General features: G+C 44.0%; 1 protein-coding gene across 2 annotated transcripts; it reads right to left on the bottom strand.

Moving 5' to 3' along the window:
* Nucleotides 1-3,220: 3,220 nt before the first annotated feature.
* Nucleotides 3,221-20,542, bottom strand: LOC142563061 (uncharacterized). Of its 2 annotated transcripts, none has more exons than XM_075673571.1 (5): nt 20,293-20,542; nt 14,196-14,380; nt 10,707-10,893; nt 5,657-5,798; nt 3,221-3,498 (listed from the first exon to the last, which is right to left on the bottom strand). In XM_075673571.1, exons 1-5 carry the CDS (start codon nt 20,307-20,309, stop codon nt 3,412-3,414), a joined length of 618 nt encoding a protein of 205 aa, XP_075529686.1. In that variant the 5' UTR covers nt 20,310-20,542; the 3' UTR covers nt 3,221-3,411. The 2 variants fall into 2 exon arrangements, with proteins under 2 accessions (XP_075529686.1, XP_075529687.1); XM_075673572.1 differs by having other exon boundaries at nt 14,196-14,390; nt 20,293-20,539.
* Between the last annotated feature and the right edge of the window lie 151 nt (nt 20,543-20,693).

Raw genomic sequence — 20,693 nt, 5'->3', positions numbered from 1 at the left:
AGGGAAATGTGGGGAGCCGTCCACAACGATTCCCACTCAAATGAACAATGTGTCGTCGACCACTAGCCCTAATATGTTAATCGTCACGAATGGCTGTCGTTTCTTGCTACAAACCGTTTTTTTATACAACTACCTAGGCACTCGTTGCCCTTCAGGAGACCAGTTACCTTGTAGGAACCCTGACGTATGCGTCAGGTTTCCCTTATTCAATACTGTTGAACATTTCTACTCTCGAGCTTCCCACCAACTTCTGTTTGAAACTGCCCGACAGCTCTTTATCAAGGCCAGTGCTGGTGGGTCCCTTTTGTGGGAGTAACTGCAAGTCTCACATGCAACTCCATTTAAAGTGTTGCCGTACACCGCTGGGGCGAGAGAAAGATTCCTCGAGTTCCCAGAAAGAGTGATTTTCTTACTACATCTGAAAGGAAAAGACCTTTCAAAAACGGAGTCAAGGTGTGGCACACGCCCAAAGGCAGTCTGCAGCAGCTCCGCTTACGAGGGGTAATAGGAATACGGTCTCTATTCGGCTCTGTTAATCTGCCACCTGAACCGTGGATGGTGTTGAAAAGTACAGTTGTGTAAGGATTCACTGAATAGACCATCAAGCAGTGGATTACATTAGGAGTGCCAACCGGTTGGGTAAAAATGGACAAGCCTTGCAAAGGTTACTACAATTTGCCTGAGATATGTCATTGAGGACGAGAGATGTTCACCTTTTTTGTACTAGGCATTCTTTGAACTCAGCGCTCATGCACAGCATTATTGTAGAACCACACATCTTTATCGTGCTACTGTACTCCTGTTAATGCGTAGTATTACATGGCGAGTCGGTCGAAAAATTTAATGGGAAGCCAGAAAACCCCTTTCTCAGTACAGGACGAGAATGCACAGTTGAAGATAATTCTGTGTGTGGTTGATAGCTGCCATCCCGAGTACAGTGGCAAACGACCCATTGTACGCGATAACGATAGGCGTACTGGCGTTACACGTTCTACGAGCCCCTGGGCGTTCGCCTTTCCCCATACGCCATGCGTGGAAAGAGGCGTTAAACGAAGACCAGAAGTGCCTGAGTTTATACCAATAGGGGGATAACAAGCAGTATGGGACGCCCTGGTAAACACCCAACCAATGATCGAGGAAGGAAGGTGACTAAAGAGGAATCAAAACGAGAGGATGCGCCACTGGTTCGCTAATTACGCATGCACAGCCGTTCCCCCTCCGCTGCCTATGACGGCATTAATGCGTTGGTTATGCCGCATCGGGCATCGCCCGAACAAATTACGAGGAGCCTCCCTGAACGGGAACAGCCGAAGATGTGCGTAGCAATATATGATGCGTGGTGGGGATTGTATAAGTTAGACACTGGAAATATGTGCACCTGTCTGCTCGCACTTGTCACGCATATATAAACAAATAACGCATACTGCATCAGCATAACACATAGCACATCATGCCGACCGCCATATAATGCTACGCATATGTGGAGGTACCACTTACACTTTCTTGAAGCAGGGTCGACGCCGTCGTATTGAATTGATTTGAATTCTTGGGTTTTACGTGCCAAAACCAGGATTTGATTATGAGGCACGCCGTAGTGGGGGACTCCGGATTAATTTTGACCACCAGGGAATCTTCAACGTACCCCTACCCGCTATGCACGGGACACGGGCATTTTTGCCTTAGCCCCCCCCCCCCCCCCCTATCGAAATGCGGCCGCCGCGGCAGGGATTTGATCCGGCGACCTCGTGCTAAGCGGTGCAACACCATAGCCACTAAACCGCCGTGACGGGTGACGCCACCGCCTTACCATGCAATAAACAGGGCATGCAATAATTCTTGCGGACTTATTGCAATAGACAATAGGTTCCTGCTAGCGTAAAAGCGCATCGTAGAAGACTTGTAGCAACATTTCCGCAATCCTGTCCACGAATCTTGTCGACAGCCGCAGTCTTGGAGAAAGGAAGGTGTAGGGTTCTCAAAAGTCTCAGGGTCGTCATACTGTTGGTGTGCTGCGTGCATTTCCTAATTCTTCAGACAACCTTCCTAAAGTGTAGCATATCAAGCGTAACATGTGACAGCCGAATCCACGGCTTTAATTGTGGACATTACAACTGCCGGCTTAGGAGCGTGATGCATAACAGCGCTGGCAGGCGCAGCAAGAATTGAGCGTTTCTATAGTCAACAGCCGTATTTATCGCGTGGAATACTGAGCCCAGCAAGACGCTCATCACACAACAACAACGCACGTGCGTTGCCTGCAGAGCCTATTGTCTGTATCGGCTGCGAGCCCTGCAATTTAACACTTTCTTGTATCGGCGTCTATGTTGTTAAAGGCTTGACTGGTATTACGGACGGCGACCACTAACATCTTAATGATAAACTTTGACGTCTCTCAGTGTTGTCTGATGGCGCTAGAATTGAGCTGGAGGACACGGCCGAAGGTTGATTTAGTGTCGACGGATGTGGCGCAACACTTGGGTCGTCATCTTTATTTTACGCGTGCAGAGGCCGATCAATTCAGAGTAGGCTGCTAATTTGAAGGTGTTACCAAGTTATACAAAAAGTATAAAAGAGACGTAAGCGCCGTAGGCCTTACGTAGTTACGGTAATGCCACTGATGGCAGTATTGATCCCTAGACAACGAAGTGCTTCGTGATACAAGGGGTCACTAAGTGCGACGCCCTGAATTAGGACAAAAACCAAATCCCTGAACTGAGCTTTGCGTGTCAGTTCGATTTGCAACTCCCCCCCGTTGATGATGTTTAATTTTAACTGCCTTTGGTGCCATAGCAAATTTTAAGAGGGCGGGCGCCTAGCACCAAGCTTTTCCAGCTACTGAAAAACAAAAAAAGCAAATGTTTTGCCGCATGAAGGCTACATTTAATGGAAGCAGCGCGAGAACATAGGACAGGTAACAAATTATGCTGCCATGGTGATTTATGATTTCCTTCTTATTCACCGCTCTGAAGGCGATACTAGGGAGTAATTAACTTATTTGTGGTTCAGGTAACAATTATTAAAGGCATCTCACTCAGGCCTGGATCTACCTTTTCTTCGGGACGGGTCTTGATGAAATGCCCACGGGTGCGTTCCATTCTCTTGTTATGAAACGTTTGTGAGATGCTATTGAATTTAAAACGAAAGGCTCCTTTAGATAAAGGCAGAAGATTTTTTTCCAGCCCGGCTGAGATATATCGAGCAGGCTGATCCATAGACACAGTGTAAACCGAAAAGTGCACATTCCAATAGAGACTATTGGAGAAATGCATTCTTTATTTTACAGATGATGTTCGAGCTAAGCAAAGACAGGTGCGGCGTCACACATTCGGAAGAGGTTCGCAAGAAGGAGTGCTGGTTGCGTTTTTGTTTTTTGCGCGTACTCTTAGAGTACCGCAGGCATAATTCTCGAAACTACACTTTGAGAGCAACATCGAACTCTTGACAACCGACCAGCTTGCCTCCATCCATCATTTCTCCTCGCAAATGGAGACGGCCGTCCTAAAAAAATGGCAAGAGAGAAACGAAAACATAGAAAGGGCTGCTTATGACGTTCTTAAAGAAACTGTATGGAAGAAATGGCACAGGTGCCGGTCACTTTTAAAGGAACCACTGTTGGTGTGAACACTGCACAAGTTTGTCGCCAGATACTCTAATGTTTTGATGAAAAGCGAAACTGCAATATTATTTTGTTCTATGAGAAAACGCATCACTCATTCAGTCTTAGGAAGCAAGACAAGCGTGTACGTATTCCATAGCTAATGCGTATATTCGTGTTGAAGTAGCCAATTGGACAACTGCTGAGTTATCCTTGGCTGGGATTTCGGTATTCTAATACACGTCGAATTCTACTGTCCCTAGGGTCCTTCCAGGATGTCACATAAACCTATCATAGCTAGCAATACTGGCTTGTTGGTGCTGGTACTTATAAGAAACGTGTTCGTGTATCTACACGTTGCTAGGTTCAGCGAGAGAGCGGTTGACAAATCTACACCAACAAAATGAAATATTACGAGAGCTGGCTCGCCTCTACACTTTATTAAAGAATAAAGCGTAGAAGTGGTGTCAGGAAAAGAAGAAACAAAATTTGACACTTCTGCCTGTTTATTTTATGCCTTCGAATGCTTACTTAATCATGTCGCCATGCTTGTAAACAATACCATTACCCCTGTCCATACTATGTTTCCAAGCATTTTTTCTAATAAATTTTATATGCGAGTCGACATCTAGTAGTGTCTTGTTTTTCTGGCTTCGTCCTTCGTTTATTTGTTTGGATTTTGTTCTGAACCCATCAGCATGAATGCTTACCTAATCCTCCTCGCTATCCTTCTTCGATCATGCGCATAACTCGACTAACTGTTTCGTGGAGAGGAAATCGTCAGATAAACTATTAGCCCATCCGTAGTATCCTTCGAAGTTTGGAAGGAATGTGCTCTTACTGGGTGAGCTACGAGAGCATTTGGTAAACTTCACAGAAACTAAATTAAACTGGACAAAAAAGAGGAACACCGAATCACTTCATAAACAATCATATCAAGCCAAGAAACAAAATCCAAGGAGAGCAAAGCAAATCTCATGCTTTTCGTAATTTTATTGTCTGTTGGTTTCATATGATCATAACTGCCAAATCCTTGTTATTCAGTCCAGAGTGACACACTTCTTGTCTTTCGAAACCTCGTTTTCGTTATTATCATGGTGAGAAGCTTAAAAATTAAGGCCATATTTCAATTTATTTTAATTCTGCGCCGAAATGTGACAGCCGGTACGTGAGTGTGACGTCGTGAATCTACTTCCCAGCGACAGCTCTCTTTGGGTATCAGAAACTGATCTGAAAGGCTATGCTTTTGCTAACTGCATTCGCCGGAAGGAATCTGAGAGCCGGAAAGACGACATAGACGCCATATTTGGGACGTGACCTATAGGTCCAACTACACGTACGCGCGCCGGCGCGCAACAGCTCGCGCCCGCGCGCCTGCGCATGCGCAGATGGTCCGGACTGATCGTGCGCGTCGAAGCGGGGCGCGAACACAGGTATATTCTCCAGAAAAATATCGGTGCTCCGGCTGACTCACAAAAATACCAAAGGATGTTTACCAAGGCGAAAATAGTAAGTCACGTGGGCGCGCGTCTTGCACGTACAGTCGACAGCAAAAGTTTACGGGGCGCGGTTTCCCCTTCAAATGTGAATTCCTGCTCTGTTAAGGCATGGAACTTCGTATTTAATGAATCACTGGGTAGGTGGCGAAGGCCACTACATGCTGGAACATTTAATTCGAGGCTACCAAGCTTCGCGAGAATTCAGCTTCTTGACAGATCCTGCGTCTCGTAAACTTTTGCGGTTGACTGTACAAACCCACCACTTCTCGCGAGGCACGGCAAACGCAAGGCGCGCAGGCGTGAGCTTTCAAGCGAGGGCAAGCGTTGTGTAGTTTGGCCTTATAGGTGGTATCCAAAACAGAGCGTCTAGGGTGTGTTTCTGGCTACCGAATGGCTTCCGGCGCATGCAGCCAACAAAACCATGGCCCCTGAGATCAGTTTTTTTTGTTGTTGTCCGATGAGAGAAGTCGCTGAGGCGCGAATTTGGTCACCACCTATTTAGATGCGTGATGCACTGATGCCATTTTATTTCAACTGCCCATTTAGACATTTGGATGCTTACCCCAATCGCCACTTTTGCAATGGCTGGTATGAAGTAGGAGACTGTTTTCTTGTACTCCTTCGCCGCGATTGGGCATTTGTTGTCCCAGACACCGCCCAGAAACTTCTCCATTGGCGTTTCGCCGTTGCACAGCTTGTACGTACTGCCACCGAAAAACAAAACAAAAGAAAGAGTATAAGGGACGAGCTTAAATGGAAGCCAACGTCCAGATGTTCCCTGCGTGCTTGCTTAATAACCGTTACTTGCGGCTTTCTGTCGGCTTTCGGCAATGTTGATTTGTTGGCCGTTATCACGAAAGATCCGGTTGAGCGCTACTAACTTGATACTTAATGTGCAATAATGTCGCGCTTAATTCTTTCTTAGCATACATTGCGCCGACGTTTAGAAGGCCGAATAGAACTCAAAAACGATTTTCATTCCTTCGTGAAAATATATATTTGGTTGTCTGAATCGTTGCACTGGATGAGGGTGGACGTTGAGTAATGTGAGCGCGCGCTATCTGAACTGCCTCACTCGTTTTGAAGTTTACTTGAATTTGAGCTAAGCTTGTCTGGCATTTGGCAGCACTGGGCAAGCGTTCCTTGTAGTTATAGTTTCGCACACAGCGTTGCATTTATTGGATGAACACTATAGGGAAGTATTACAATTGAACCGCCTCTCGCTAGGAGAGAAGATATTTTTTTATCATCAAATTCATCATCGCTATCATCACTATCATCAATGTTGTCTTCATGCTGCTCATAGTCATCTTATTGGGCTTTGTTGGAAGAGAGATGTCTGCAAGACACTATGGACAACTGGAACTGCGCTTGCTTTGAGCAAGCCGAACAACCTCCACTACTTCATCGAACACTGACAAGCCCGCCAAAGGGCAAGACATGAAAACGGAGTACCGAAGTAGTTACTTGGCTCAATAAATTCATATAAAATGACAATCCCCCTCCTTCCTACCCGCATACCATATTTTCAATCCACCTGTGTTACCCGCGTTTCAATGTTTTCTGTGCGTTCTATCTCGTCCTACCGATCGAAGTGATGCAATCTCGGCAATCTGCAATTTGCTCAATTGCACTGCGTTCAAACATATTAACTTTAATATCATTAAATTGCATTTTCTGTTAGTAAGCATTACCCACTTTGGCGTCAAGCATGCCCCTTTCCTTTCCAGTGCTTGTTGCGCTGTCGTCATTGACCCATTTTGTCCCGTCACAGCGCCACCCCATCCCGTCTAGAATAAGAAACGAAAACTTGAATACGTGTTTCGTGGTAGGGTCCTCCTTTTTCGTTACGCAACTGACGCCCGATTATTGCAATATGTACACCGATGTTTCGCACAACGCTCAGTATGATGCAAGCGCCCACATCTTCTGGCGCTAGCAACTGTTGCGTCGAGTTACTTGAAGCAGAAGCGTGGAGGCTTTGGGGTCGCCTTGGAATGCACCAGAGTTCGCAACCCCGTACGGGACAGCCGCTGTTCAAACAGGCTATCACCGGCGCTCAGTGTGGCCCGCGTTGAGCGCCGCGTTTGTTTACAAAACTTTCCCCGTGCTGTGTCGCGTGGTAGAAAGAAGACACTTCGCTTCAAGTGTATCTCTTTTCCAACACAAATGGTGTCTACATATGCAAACAGAGGACAGGGTAGCGGTGTTGCGTTTCCCTGTGGTGTTCGTTTCAAAACGAGCTGTTTTACGTGCCACGGGTTGGACTGAGCGACTGCTGTTATTCCGTTCGGCCTAGTCACTGGCAGCTCACGTGAGGTTTAAGACTAAAGGAAGCCGAGCTGCCTGAGAAAAACAACAACAACAACAACAACAACAAATACGAGAGAAAAACAATACGTCATATGGCAACACACGGATTTCTCATATGGGATGCCATATGTTGATTTCGGAATATTCGATATGGAATTACGGGACATACGGCGTTTGTTACATTTTGTGGCAGCCTTTGGAGAGTTCTAGCTCATACTTGGCTTGGGTACAATCTAAGTGAAAGTGTTTTCTTTGGAAGCCCAAGAAACGTAAATAGAGAGGAGTTATAACACGCAGTCCCTGTAACCAAGCGACTAACCAGCTCTTGTGTTGTTAGTGAAGTGTACTTTTAACTTTCCTTGTTTTTTTTTGCAATTCGTACATGTGCACAGCCTTAGTGGAGGTGGTTGAAGTGCTGTACGCTGCAATTTGTGTGGGCTTAATGTTATGATTCCGAAGTTGACTGTTAAGGCCTCGGAAGAACCGAAAACTGTGAACGCCATTACAACACCACTTGAACTTTCACAGATGAGCACATTAGCACCAACGTTTCTGGAATTTCAGCATTCTCTCTACAAAAAAAAAAAAAAACCATACGCGAGTTAAGCGCGGCTGACATCGAAGAAAGACAAGGTGCCCTTGTGTTCATTAGTGTACCATGTAGTTTGTTTTTACATTGCACAACCTTCGGGATTGACCCAAACTTTAAGGCTCTGCTATCTCCGTCATCGGCACATATTTTTGTTGCGGAAATTCCATAGCGCAGTTTAAGTTCGCAAAAAAAGAGAGATTCTAAGTTTTATCTCGGTCTTTTAGCGCTAATTACGCATAACTGGTGCTCCGCACGTAACTGTACGCTTATCTGGTGGCGTCGTTTTCTTTCCAAGCATTATTCTTTCGCCTTTTTTTCCGTTGTTTGACGTGCATTATAAGGGCTCAAATTGTCTAATTTGATGACACGAAAGTGTGTGGATACCCAGATCCCATAATCCCATATCTATTTGAAGTGTCCTCAGAAGACATTAAAGAAATGCAGATTCTACGCACATGTTGGAATCTATCTGAAAACTTTCGTCAATCGGTTGATCAAACACTCTAAAGCTATTAGTTTTCGCACCGATAATGCGCCTGCACCACGGATCGACAAGACGCGGAAACTTCCCCAACACGCGCCCCACGTGATATACGGGAGCGCGAACTACACTGCCTCCGGGATCGGCCCAGTTTTCATTACACCAGTCACTGGGTCAGGCCGAGTTTATTATCGCCCTCTCCAGGACCGGCACACCTTACTCGCCGAGAAACCGACTGAGCAGGCTTGCGAAAAAAACCCCGGAGATGAAGACCTAGAAAGCTTCACTTTAATAAAAGAAGTACTTTTCGTTTCCTTTATTCAGCCATTCCCATGCTTTGCCCGAAAGCGTTGCGGCAGAGAGGTTACAAGCTTGAAAAAATAATTAAAAAATCATGCTCATTTGCACTGCATACTTGCTCAACTGACTGTCGATTCCACTGAGCTACAGTTCCAAAAAACAAAACAAAAATGAAAATTTCCATGCAGGTTTTCTTCCTGGCCTGGTACTACCAGATTTTACACATGTGATCAGTACGCGCAGAACTATGCTTTAGGAAAATTAGGTATCTTTCGCCATAAGTTCCCGTTCCTTTAATTGAATATTTGATAATATAACTTTCACCGCATGTTTTCTTGGTACTTGTTGCAGTAAGAAAACTGAGGTATCGTTTGTTGTTTCAAAGCGAACTTCCGCCGAAATTAGAGACGGCCACCGGCACATTTGCAGCCGTCGTAGAAATGTAGATATGTATATTCATATACCGATTCGTTATGTGAATATTACCCTGTGTGTCAGCTACTCGGTAAGGCAGCAGCCACACCCAGCAACAGTAGCAGCCACGTTTCAGCGAAATGTGGCAGGGTTGGCAAGAAAAAAAAAGCTTCCATTTAAAATTCGTTCGCCCCACAGAAGCACGAGGTTACCGAGAAAACCCGCACGGGTTTCTCACAAAGAGCATCATTTCACTGTCGGGTGGGATCAGAATTGCCGAAACTTTGCCGAAACTTGCTGCATGTTTTTCGATTGCTGCAGAACAGTCTCTGTCGTTTGCGCGCTTTATTCATCTTGTCTTCTTCGCATCTTTCACTCTACATTCAGCCTCGTTCTTCGGTAAAATAACGATCCGGATGTTTATCGGCGTTGCGTGTTCATTCTTCCTCTGCGCAAACGTGCCGGTTGCATGACATCAGAAACCCTTCACCAAGCGTTCAGTTTAATGTGGAATAGGTTCTGGGAAATCACAGAAGCAGAAGCTGTTCAGCAAAGCTGCTTTGCTACATAAAGGTATAAATAAACATGTAAAGTGTCTCAACTTTCTCACATTACACACCCGTTTTAAAAGCACCATAATAATAATATTGCATCCTTCTATACAAGGTTACGTTGCGTCATCTAATAATCGACCTTTTACAGCCTGAGGTTGTGAGCAAATCTTCAATAGACATACTGCCTACGAATGTGGATGTCCCGAGGGGTGGAATGTCTATTGCTGCGTCACAAATTTTTGAGAGCAGTTGGCCTGTTTTACTCCTTCTACGGCGCTCAATATGTTTGCTCAAAAGGATACAAATCCCTCTGTCATTTCTACAAAACCTTTGCACGACCTGTAACTTGAAATCGCGTAGGCCCTTCTACGCTTGTCTAGCTGCACACTGCACCCCTATTTTACGTTGTGTGTGTACATTCCTGAAGAATTACATCTTGCATTTCTTTTCTTTATTGTCGTGTTCTCAGTTCTGCTAAGCTACCGGCCGCTTTAGAAGAAGAAAAAAAAAACGTGCATGGCTTCTTGTTGTTTGTTATTTCTCCATAATAACGTTTTTTTTCCTTCTTGTTTTTCCCCTCATACATGCATATCGTTTCTATGCATTTACGTTGTTCAAATACCTACTCAGATCAGCAAGTGTCGAACTTTGTTCCCTGTAAGTTGCTTTTAAATCACGGGGCCGCTGCCCCACCTAGCTGCTCAGTGTAGCAGCTTTCTACAAAAAGAAGATAAAGCGATTTATTGTTATCGGTTAGCCTCCATCCCTTCGTCGACATCAACATAGCTCCATCTCTCTCTTTGTTGTAGGCCTTTCTGGGATCCGCGCCCACTGAAGTTGATACGGTGAACAGTCGCTAACAACGTCGAGACCACCGTCAAAGAACGGTCACGACAGGCATTTTCCCCACCATCAGGAGGACGCGAGAACCTGTGGTCGACCGAAGGCGTTCACGTACCAGGAGCCCACGTTAAACACGCAGGGTAGTTTGATCTGGTTCGAGGTGGTTATAGTCAAGGAGAGCTTGGGATCCGTCTTGAATTCCTTTTTGGCCACGACGGTCACGTCGACGCTGATGGTTTTGCCGACTTCCATGTCTCTCGCTACGGCGCTCGTAATTTCGATATCCTTTGCGTCCTGATGGTCTGCGAACGAGGACATGAAATGACAAAAAAAAATGTCTATAAGAAGCCTTACCTCTGGAGTCTCTTCCACTGGCTGAGGTGGGCTGGCACGTAGACGGAAGTCAAAGAAATCAGTAGCGAAATACGCCACGAGAGAACAACTATGTGAATAATAGCGGGCCAGATGCAGGATAACTTTACGAAATACGCGAGCATTGGCTGGTGCTTTCGCCGATATATAATCTAATAAACTCAAGTGAACAAGTCACTTCGGCTACCCCCCCCCCCCCCCCAGAAAAAGAATAAAAGGTTCATACAGAAGTTAGAGCTGCGTCGCTGGCTATTCTTCCAGAATACAACAGAAATAGGTCTTTTAAATAAATTGGGTATAAGCTTACACCTTCGTCAAAACGTCTTCAATTTGTGCACATGTCATCAAATAGTGCTCTTAAGACGCAGTGATCAAGTGCGTGAGCGTGTGTAGTCGCCTTATCCGATATGAAGTTTATTGATTCACCTACTAGTACAAGGACCGCTTATAGGGGAAATTGAAAAAAAAGACAAGGATCTTCTAATTCTTCATCAGTTTAAGTTTTACAGAAACGAACCCACATCGAAATTAAAAGAAGCTGAAGATTCTCAGTTCTTTTAGATTCTAAGGAAGCCTAATTCTCTATTGCACCTTAATGCCTCCAAAATTATCTTCCATACGATATAGAGAGTAATGGCAAGCGATTACAAGCTTATTCACTAGCGATGTACATTAATAATTCTTTTGTTGAGCAATGTAGTAAGGACAACCACGTTAATATTGACTTTGATTTCCCTCTACAAGAAAAAAAGAACTAGGAAAAGTTCAATATTTGTTATGCTAGCTGTCTCTGCTGAAGCTTTGTTTTTATGTAGCAGCGGAATCAGAAACAGCAAATCATGAGAGGCCGATGGTATTCAAGTAGAACCCGAAAATTTGTACTCGACATTATATGCCCCGTAATTACGTACGCTTATAATATGATCTTAATTTCAAGCGTCTTCTCTGAAGGCATGTAAGTGGCCCGAGTAATACTTACATTTAAGCGGGGTGGTAAAAACAAGCTAAATAGTCATCGACCTATTTCGATACAGCCTATTTTTTTCAAAAGGTATCGACAAATTTCTCGATATAAGGCTCATATCATAGCGTAATGACCTATTTGCTTTTTTGTTCTTTTGTTGCGGCGTTTGACAAGGATATTGTGTTGCTGCCCCTTGTGTAATTCTGTCTGGGGCCTCTAGGGTCCCTAAATAAGTAAATAAAAAAATAAATAAATAAATTTACTCTATGATTTCCAGCATGGTTTCAGGAAGCATGGATCCGCTGAAACAATTCTCTGACACGGAAGGAAAAACTGTAAAAGCGTTCAGTAACAAAGAACTAACCGCTGGAATTTACGTTGATATTGCAAAGGTGGTTAATCGGAGTTCGGAGACTTCGGCACACAATATTGAAATCGCGTCTTTCACAGAGAAAACAATTTGTAAATGTTGATGATGCATGGTCCTCAGCTCTGAGAGTATATATATATCTGTATGCGTGTATAATATTTCGATATCTATCTTTCTGTTTAATTGTGCATTTTGGATTTATTGTATGTAGGATTACTTTCATGTTTTATGTTTTATTTTTATTTTTGCATGTGTGCTGCATTGTTGTCATACCAAACGGGTCGGGTCACCTGTGAAGCTCGTGCTCGTCAGAGCTTTTTGTGCCCGTTTCTCCTCTCATGAGGATAAATTTGAAATTGAAATTTGAAATGTATTCATATTTCTGACCTTGAACGATGGGGGTATGCACATGGAAACGTAAGAGTGGATCTGCCGCGTATAAAACACCGTCTCCTGGCAACGAGCCGTTCATCTCAGGGAGGGAAATTAAAGGCAACTTTTGAAGCCAAGATTAGGAACACGAATTTATCGGCAAAGCCAATGAAGAAGTTGAAGCCAATGTAAAGGTGAGCCTCGGTTGCGAGGGCGGTGGCGTGGTAATAAATTGCGATCCCGCTTGTACTACTTCTGGCCAGCAGCGAGGCAATCCTAAACTTGCCGCATCATCTTATCCATTGCCGTGTCCTATTGGCAGTAGTGTTTTACTGCTGTGAAATAGACCACAGGTCTGTTTGTGCGCAATGGTGGAAGAATTTTAATGTTGGCGGATCGCACAAAGTATTTACGAGGCCAGCAATCTGATTCAGTTACGCCTCGTCCTGAAGCGTCTACAGAGGCATTGCTGTTGACATGTGTCTAAATTTCGAACGTAAAACTGCATCAGCTGTGAAACATCTCTCCTCCTCCTTAATCCGAACCAAATTTTTTACTGGACTATAATATTTTTACTGGACTTTACTCCCCAAAGACGCTGTTTGAGATGCTGCGATGTGGTAACCTTCAGGCCTTTGGGATGGTCTATTGGACACCAAAATATTCTTATGTCTGCGCTTGTCTCCTGATTGGTCATCGAAACCTGGCCACTTCGACTCGATCGCTACCTAATCCGTGACCTTGTGCAGAGCTGCAAAACTTCCTACCCTCTCAGTCACTTTGGTAAGTGTTACGAATACAGAGGAAAGCAAAAGTTTTAATTTAGTTGAGATTCAAGCCACTTTGCGATTAGGAATATCCACGTGTATTTGAATATTGCGTAAACGCTCAAGGAATATGAAAGGAAGGGCTCAAGTTGGCATTCAGAAGACTGTAGTAACTATGTACGCATGTTTCGCTCAAAAGTGTTCGATAAGTTTACATGTAGAATGGGAAAGCTAAGCGATGCTCACTGTCATGTTCAATTCCAATTCACATATAACGAATAACCACAGCTTATTCAAAAATTAGGAGTTCGCGCTTATATTGTTCGGGACCTTGCAAAACGTTTAGTTACTTTTCTTTTTTTTCGGCACAGGTTTTACTAAATTTTCGGGCTACAGTATGTATCCCTGTCTACACTGTGCGCTTGATGACAGAAAGTTGTTCGCGTATTGATGTCTCTCAGGTTAAATTTTTTTTTGGTAGCACTCACCAGCTGTAAAGCCTTTTCCTCGTCAATATCAGTGCTACAAAAGGTTCTCAAGAAAGTTGGTAAACGCAGCGTTGTAACGTGCATCCTCCTGTCGTTTTATGTTGCGTCATTGTTTTCACCTTCTCGCTTTTCAAGACTCACTACCACCAGATCGGCACAGTCAGGTCATCAGCATTTACCACTGACAAGGACCGTCACTACACATCAAGAACTCCTTCTCTGTCCTTTCAAAACAAAAGGAAGAAACGTCTTCTGCAAAATGAGAACTCACCTGGGCATGTCTTAAATTGGATTTTTTGTTCGTTGTCGCTGGACGCGAGGGTCACGGCAATGGCGAAGATCACTGCAATCCTCAGACTCTGATCAAGATTTAGCTGGCGAAAGTAGCTGCAAGACATCGCCGCGAACATGGCCCATGCAGCAACGGCTCCCACCATGTGACTGAGGGTCGAACCACTGCAGAATACTTATTGTGACAAAAAGAGTAAAGAAAAAAAAGTATTAACGCGTATATAGCTGCAAGGATGTCCCATTTCGTGTGCGCGCCCTCGGCTTGACGTGATACTTGGAACTCAGGCCTCGTCGCCGGTCGTTTAAGCTATTTCAGCATCAACCAGCCGCGTCCATATATAGCAATCGTTTGCACTGAACCCTCCTTGGGTAGCCGTGCAACGAACGTGTTGGCATTCAGACAGAAAGATTCAAAGTCTGTAACTCATGTCTGTATTGGCTGCACGTCCGATGAGTTTTCCGTAACATACCGAATACAAGCCGTTACGTCTAAGTACATAGGCTCGGCTCTGCAATCAATGAACTCGTATGTGTTCTTTTTTTGTTTAAGCGTGTTTTCCCAGGAGAAAAAGAATTGACAAATCAACCGGATGCTTTCCGGCAACACCAGATGGCGTTTCAATCCTGCTGTTCGCAGCAAGCCATCACACACACACACACTCCCACACACACACTGACACACACACACACAAAAGGAAAACGTGTGTGCATGTACGTGAGTAGTGGGGAACAGGGGGGGGGGGAGGGTGTCGGCGGCTGTTTTCACCAGTATGTGACGAGCGGAACACTTTGAGAGCTCTTCTGAGGGAGGCGAATGGGTCTGCTAAATACTTCTCGGTAAGGCGCGCATAGACTTGACAGAGTTTGCTTTTCCTTTTCTGCGTGAGGGATTTGAAGAGCACTGGCGTCTGCATCAGCAGAGAAATGCCCATCATACGTGTAGCTAAACAGGAGTTAGCAGGAAACTACAAGTATAGCGTTAAAAAAGAAGTCTGTTTGCCACTTTAGTGCACATTAATTTTTTTTACACCGGCGGCTTTAAGATTTCAGTCACAGCATCATTCAGCGGCTATCAAATGGCAGTTCTGGAGGGAACTGTGTAGTGTCAAGATTTACTTTATGAGGTCGTCAATTTTTTGGCTGTGGGACTGTTGATAAATTTGATGAACCTTGAAGGCAGGCTAGTTTATAAAATTACGTTTCTCGTATGATGATGAGAATGTGATTGTAGCGCAGACTACGCCATTTTATGTAGCGCTGCATTACGAGCTGTATTGCCGCTATGGCAAAAAGGTCTCGCGGGCTGATTTTGCAAAAATGAGAGGAGTATGTCGACGCCGCAATAGAGCGCTTGTAAATAAAGAGGAAGGATCTTTGCTGCGTGTCATTCGTATTTGTAATCGTCGTCCTGTATGTGCTGAACGATAAATCACGTATGATCACTGGCAAAGCTTTCTCACTGTTTCCACTATTCTGATTGAAGCGTCAGTCCTTAGTTGACGATTCACATGTTGGGACAAATCTGTTCCCGTTCCCTTAATTCAAGAGGTAGATTTAGTTTGGGGGCTCCTATCTAAATACACGGGAAAGACGAAATCGTTTTTCTCGGCTACCTCTGCACCACATTTATCAAGTTTGCTGCAGTTAAAAAAAAGAAAGAAAAACGTTGGAATCTGGTAACTGTTGGTATCCGAATTTTTATTTAGGCCGTCAATTATTTTAACAAGAAATGCTGAACATCGCAAATTATTAGAAAACTAAACTATCTCAAGCTTACCACTCTGTAAATAAGCAATAAAGAACGATATCACACTTCGTTCAATTGCATATAATGCTACATCTGAAGGAAACAATATCGATGTATCATGCATGGATCTCAAATATACCACTAATATGTGTACAAGACTTTTGCAAAACACTTGTGAACAATGTAACAAATTCTCGTAAGATATAAATTATATAACACGTTTGTACGCTTTGCATGCTATAACGGATGCCTTTTACAGAACTGCGATATTTGTTTTTGGTGGAGATCTACCAATTTCTAAACTTCGTGCTTCTATATTTGTTCAGATGTACCAATTTTTAAAATTCCTTCAGAAATTCCAGCGTCAAATAAAAATTCCGATTCCAACCAGAATTGCTCAGTGGCTATGGTGTTGGGCTGCTGAGCACGAGATCGCGGGATCGAATGCCGGCCACGGCGGCCGCATTTCGATGGGGGCAAAATGCGAAAACACCCGTGTACTTAGATTTAGGTGCACGTTAAAGAACCCCAGGTGGTCAAATTTTCCGGAGCCCCCCACTACGGCGTGCCTCATAATCAGAAAGTGGTTTTGGCACATAAAACCGCATAATTTTTTTAACAAGAATTGAACTTTCTCTCTGAAATGGAACAAATTTCACGATGTTCAGCGTTTATCTCAGAAAAGCGCTTCTGCGTTTTACACATATTTTAGTAGGCGGCGTCGAAGTTGGGCTTGAGGTAAAGCCTCCTCTTAGCTCCGGAACGAAGACAGAGTGAACTCAAGCGAAGTTTCTGTTACTGCAGTAGTCTGGGTTGTGAACTTCTACCAGGGTTCTCTACAGCCGTATTCGAGTCGAAGTTGGAGAAAGAAATTGATATGTGTAAACATTGCTCACATTTGTTTCAGTGAATTGGCTGTGGAATTCAGTAATACTATCATTTCGCCGCCCAAACGAGCTAGATAATCTCCTTTTGTAAGGAATATTGCCACGGCCTCGACACAACTGACAGCCACTCGGTGCAATTCGGTGCCACATGCTAGGCATGTTGGGTGGCTCCCAGAGGAAGACGAAGGTGCCAGGACAGCGATATATAAAAGCTCTATAGCGTCGACCGAAGTCTTTTGTGTCTGGCTTGCGGTTGTGGTGGACATCCTCGGCAGATCTTGCAGTCCGTATTAGGGAGGCAGTCTTTGAAGCCGTCGGTTTCTGCGTAGGTTGCTCGCTTCCAGTTCCTGGGGGTCAGAGTTCATAGACGCGTACCCAGCACCTCCACTAGTTTGTCACAGACATAGCCACAAAAGACTTTGGTCGACGCTATAGATCCTTTATATATTGCTGTCCTGGCCCCTTCGTCGTTGTCTTCCTCTGGGAGCCACCCAACATGCCTAGCATGTGGCACCGAATTACACCGAGTGGCTGTCAGCTGTGTCGAGGTCGTGTCAATATTGTAGATTCTCACGGTCGTTTGTGGCCACGGCAAGAGTATCTCCACCCTCCCGTCCCTCTGGCTCCTGCAGTGACTACGAGTGAATATTTAAGTTCAATTACTGTGGATATATGCCGGTGTGTCTTGCATTTGCGAGTTTTGTCCCGAGCTGGTGAAAAAAAAGGTTTTTATCGCACACATTGGCATATTCCCGGCACTGAGTTCTGCTTATCAAACCACGCGAAAGTGCAAATGAAAGCGTATGGATCTGCTTTGCATGCGTTCAGTTCATCGCCGAATCGATTAATGTTCCACTTGTTGCCAAAGATTGGGAGAACCAACTTTCGGAAAAAATTATCCTTGCCCCTTAGCACTCTTTCCATGCAAGTGATTTTCATAAACACAGGAGCATGCAGTACGTTGAATTCCAGCTTCGCATTACCTCAAACGTTTGCTATGAAGTTGAATGCCTCTGATCGCATCCTATTTGCTGGCTTGAAAGTTTCGATTGCACTTTTTTATGTTTACGTTGATCGCTTTAATTACAGAAGGAAAAACAAAAATGGAACGATGTAAGCTTCACCACATCGGTGAAGGACTTAGTAAGTCGTTGGTGGAAAATAAGAAATAGCTATAAACGAAGACATATATTAAACTTCTGGAACCCTGCACAGTGTCTCGTGTGCTGTAAATGTCGAATTGCTGCTTTTCTTCGTGTTTATTACGGAGAAATATTTAAGAGCTGAAGTAATCACTCGTGAGTTCAAGAGTGCAAGAATAAGATGCAACTTGGAAATGCTGCTGATGAAACATTCTTCCGGAGTGCAGAGCTATTAAGAGTTTGTCGGGGCCCAAGTAAGTTCGCCAGTTATATTTTAATTTTGTGTTTCCGACTTCGTTTGTTTCTTTGCCCTCATGATCGACTGTGTGACAGCAAGGCTCAGTGATCGCAGAAAAAAGAAAATCCAGAATGCGGCTCGTTAGGTTTGAGTTCCTGTGTGATAGGTACTCGAAGAAGCCGGGAAGCTATAACCTTCAACGACACATTTCTTTAGAAGTCTTCAAGGAACGGTATGTTTGTGAGTGCAGCATCCTGCTGCCGCTCCGGCGAAAAAGCTGTCTTACGCCCTGCCTCCTACGTAGATTCAAAAGTTCATAGTTGTCGACGGTGTCCAGGAAGCACTCGGGAGTTTCTAAATGACTGGAGTATCACAAGAGGCGGTAATTCTTGGAACGTCACTGGTTAAAGACCTAGCTACTGCAGATATCTACGAAGAGATTCCGAAACGAACAGGGCTCGTAAACTATACGCCAACAAGCCATCTGTAAGCAGGTGTGGCTGTGAACGCGAGGGCTCAAAAGCAAATGGAAAACCACCAAAGAAGAGCGTATCGTCGAACCTCTCTACATACGTTTACATACAAGATGCCTTTCGACACGTCTTTATCGCGAGGCAATCACGCCCTAACAAAGAACGCATGCGCAGAGCACTGCCTTAAAATCCGAATTCCCTGATCAAAAGTGGTGGAAGAAGGAATGTAGCTGGGGGAGGCAACGTTCCATTATTCACATATTCACATATTAACATAGTTTGACCACAGTCGATCTCTTCAAGCCTCTATATTCCTGTGAAGTTGTATTGTTTGCTTGCCCGAAGCGCTATCGAGTGTCTATTTTAAGATGCTGAAGGCCACTTAAGAGCTATGCATATATAGTGTAAAACGCATTGCAAAATCAGCGCCCTGTAGAATTCTCATGTGTGCTTTTCTTAGGTGATGTCAGGCATCAGTACCACTTGAGACGTTTTGAGACATCGAGAAACACTTCCTCAGGAAAGACAAATGTGCAAACTCCTGCGCAAGATAGATGCACTGTTAACCGTTGGGATTGAGTTTGAGTATCGGGTTACTGACTAACGCGACAGGTGATGAATGTGCATATTCAGATACATTAAATAGAGAAGAGGCCGGTTAAGAGCAGCTTGACTAGCCCCGTCACCCCTAGACCAAATGATAGGAAAAACAGGTTTGCTTGCTACCTCTACTTGCTATTTTGTTTGCATTTATTTCATTTATAGACTTAATATGGTTGTGTGACCGTAGCCTAAACAGTTTCCTTGCTACCTCTATTTGCTATTTTGTTTGCATTTATTTCATTTATAGACTTAATATGGTTGTGTGACCGTAGCCTACGTCTATTTGGGAGAAAAGGGTTAGTTTCAATTTATGCGCCGTGTCCTGGGATAGCCGGCTTGGGTGGAGCGAACGTACATTCCCCTTAGTCTACAGTAAATAAAAAGGCAATAAACCTTGCATAAAAAACGTATATGTGAACTTTTGAAATGCCGGACACTAACCAGAACTGCAAATATAGTAAACCCAATTGGAAATTCTTCCTTGCGTTGCAATTCTTGGTAAATCAACACGACCATTTTTGGGGCCTGCATTCAGTTCTGCAATGGCATAGCATGCTTTAATATAAGCCCGAAGTTATTCATTTAAAACTTGTGAATTATCTGATGAATGTTGTTGGGTGGCACGTTCGCCTCTTCAGACAATCTAGCTAAAGTGACCAAATTGCATACGCTACATTGTAAAACATGTACAACCTGAAAAACAAGACCCAATGCACCGGAGAATATGACTAATGTCACACTTTCTTTTCTGGGTTTGTATCTTGTTGACTAAAGAGCTCTACGTAAGAAAAAGAGAACTTGCGGATATAATTCAACACGTCTTGGTTAGCATTTGTCAACAATGACTGCAAATACCCTGGGCTGCAAATCTTGTAAAAAAACTCATATCTCACTTTCTTGAGTACAAGGCGTGGAAATGACACTGTTTAAGGAGAGAGAAAGAAACAGCAGCTTCTCCACTAAATTGGGAAACGTATTTCTACGTACCGGAAATCCAATTCCATTTGAGCACATCAAGCACAAGTGCTATGTACTTCTAACTGCTCTACTGGAGCACGGACTAAAATATAGACTGCAGGAAAGTGATCAAAGTTGATGAACGTTAATTTTTTAGGCGGCAGTTTTTTCACATGAATACTATTGTGTATTCATGTATGCTTATAAGGAGAAAGCGCTCTAATATATATTGTCTCAAGTACTTCTCATTTGCATATTAGACACGTGATTCTGCGACGAGAATAAGGATAATGCACATCACGCGACTGACTGCGGGTGGTCAAATATCTAGGGTGTCACTGGTGAATCATTACAATTATTGTTTGTGTGACGCTCGATATGGTAGAAATGTTAGACTTCTGCTTCTGAACTTGTAGTTTTCTTTATCTTAA

Source organism: Dermacentor variabilis, chromosome 11 (genome assembly GCF_050947875.1).
Source record: "Dermacentor variabilis isolate Ectoservices chromosome 11, ASM5094787v1, whole genome shotgun sequence".
NCBI lineage: Eukaryota > Metazoa > Arthropoda > Arachnida > Ixodida > Ixodidae > Dermacentor > Dermacentor variabilis.
Note: the sequence above shows the minus strand (reverse complement) of the source record. Positions and strands in the feature narration are given on the sequence as shown.

Coding starts and splice junctions, on each gene's coding strand:
- LOC142563061 (XM_075673571.1), bottom strand. Junction 10,894..14,195: donor CCAATTTAAGACATGCCCAG/GTGAGTTCTCAT, acceptor CCTCGTTCGCAG/ACCATCAGGACGCAAAGGAT. Junction 3,499..5,656: donor TTGCAAAAGTGGCGATTGGG/GTAAGCATCCAA, acceptor CCATTTTTTTAG/GACGGCCGTCTCCATTTGCG.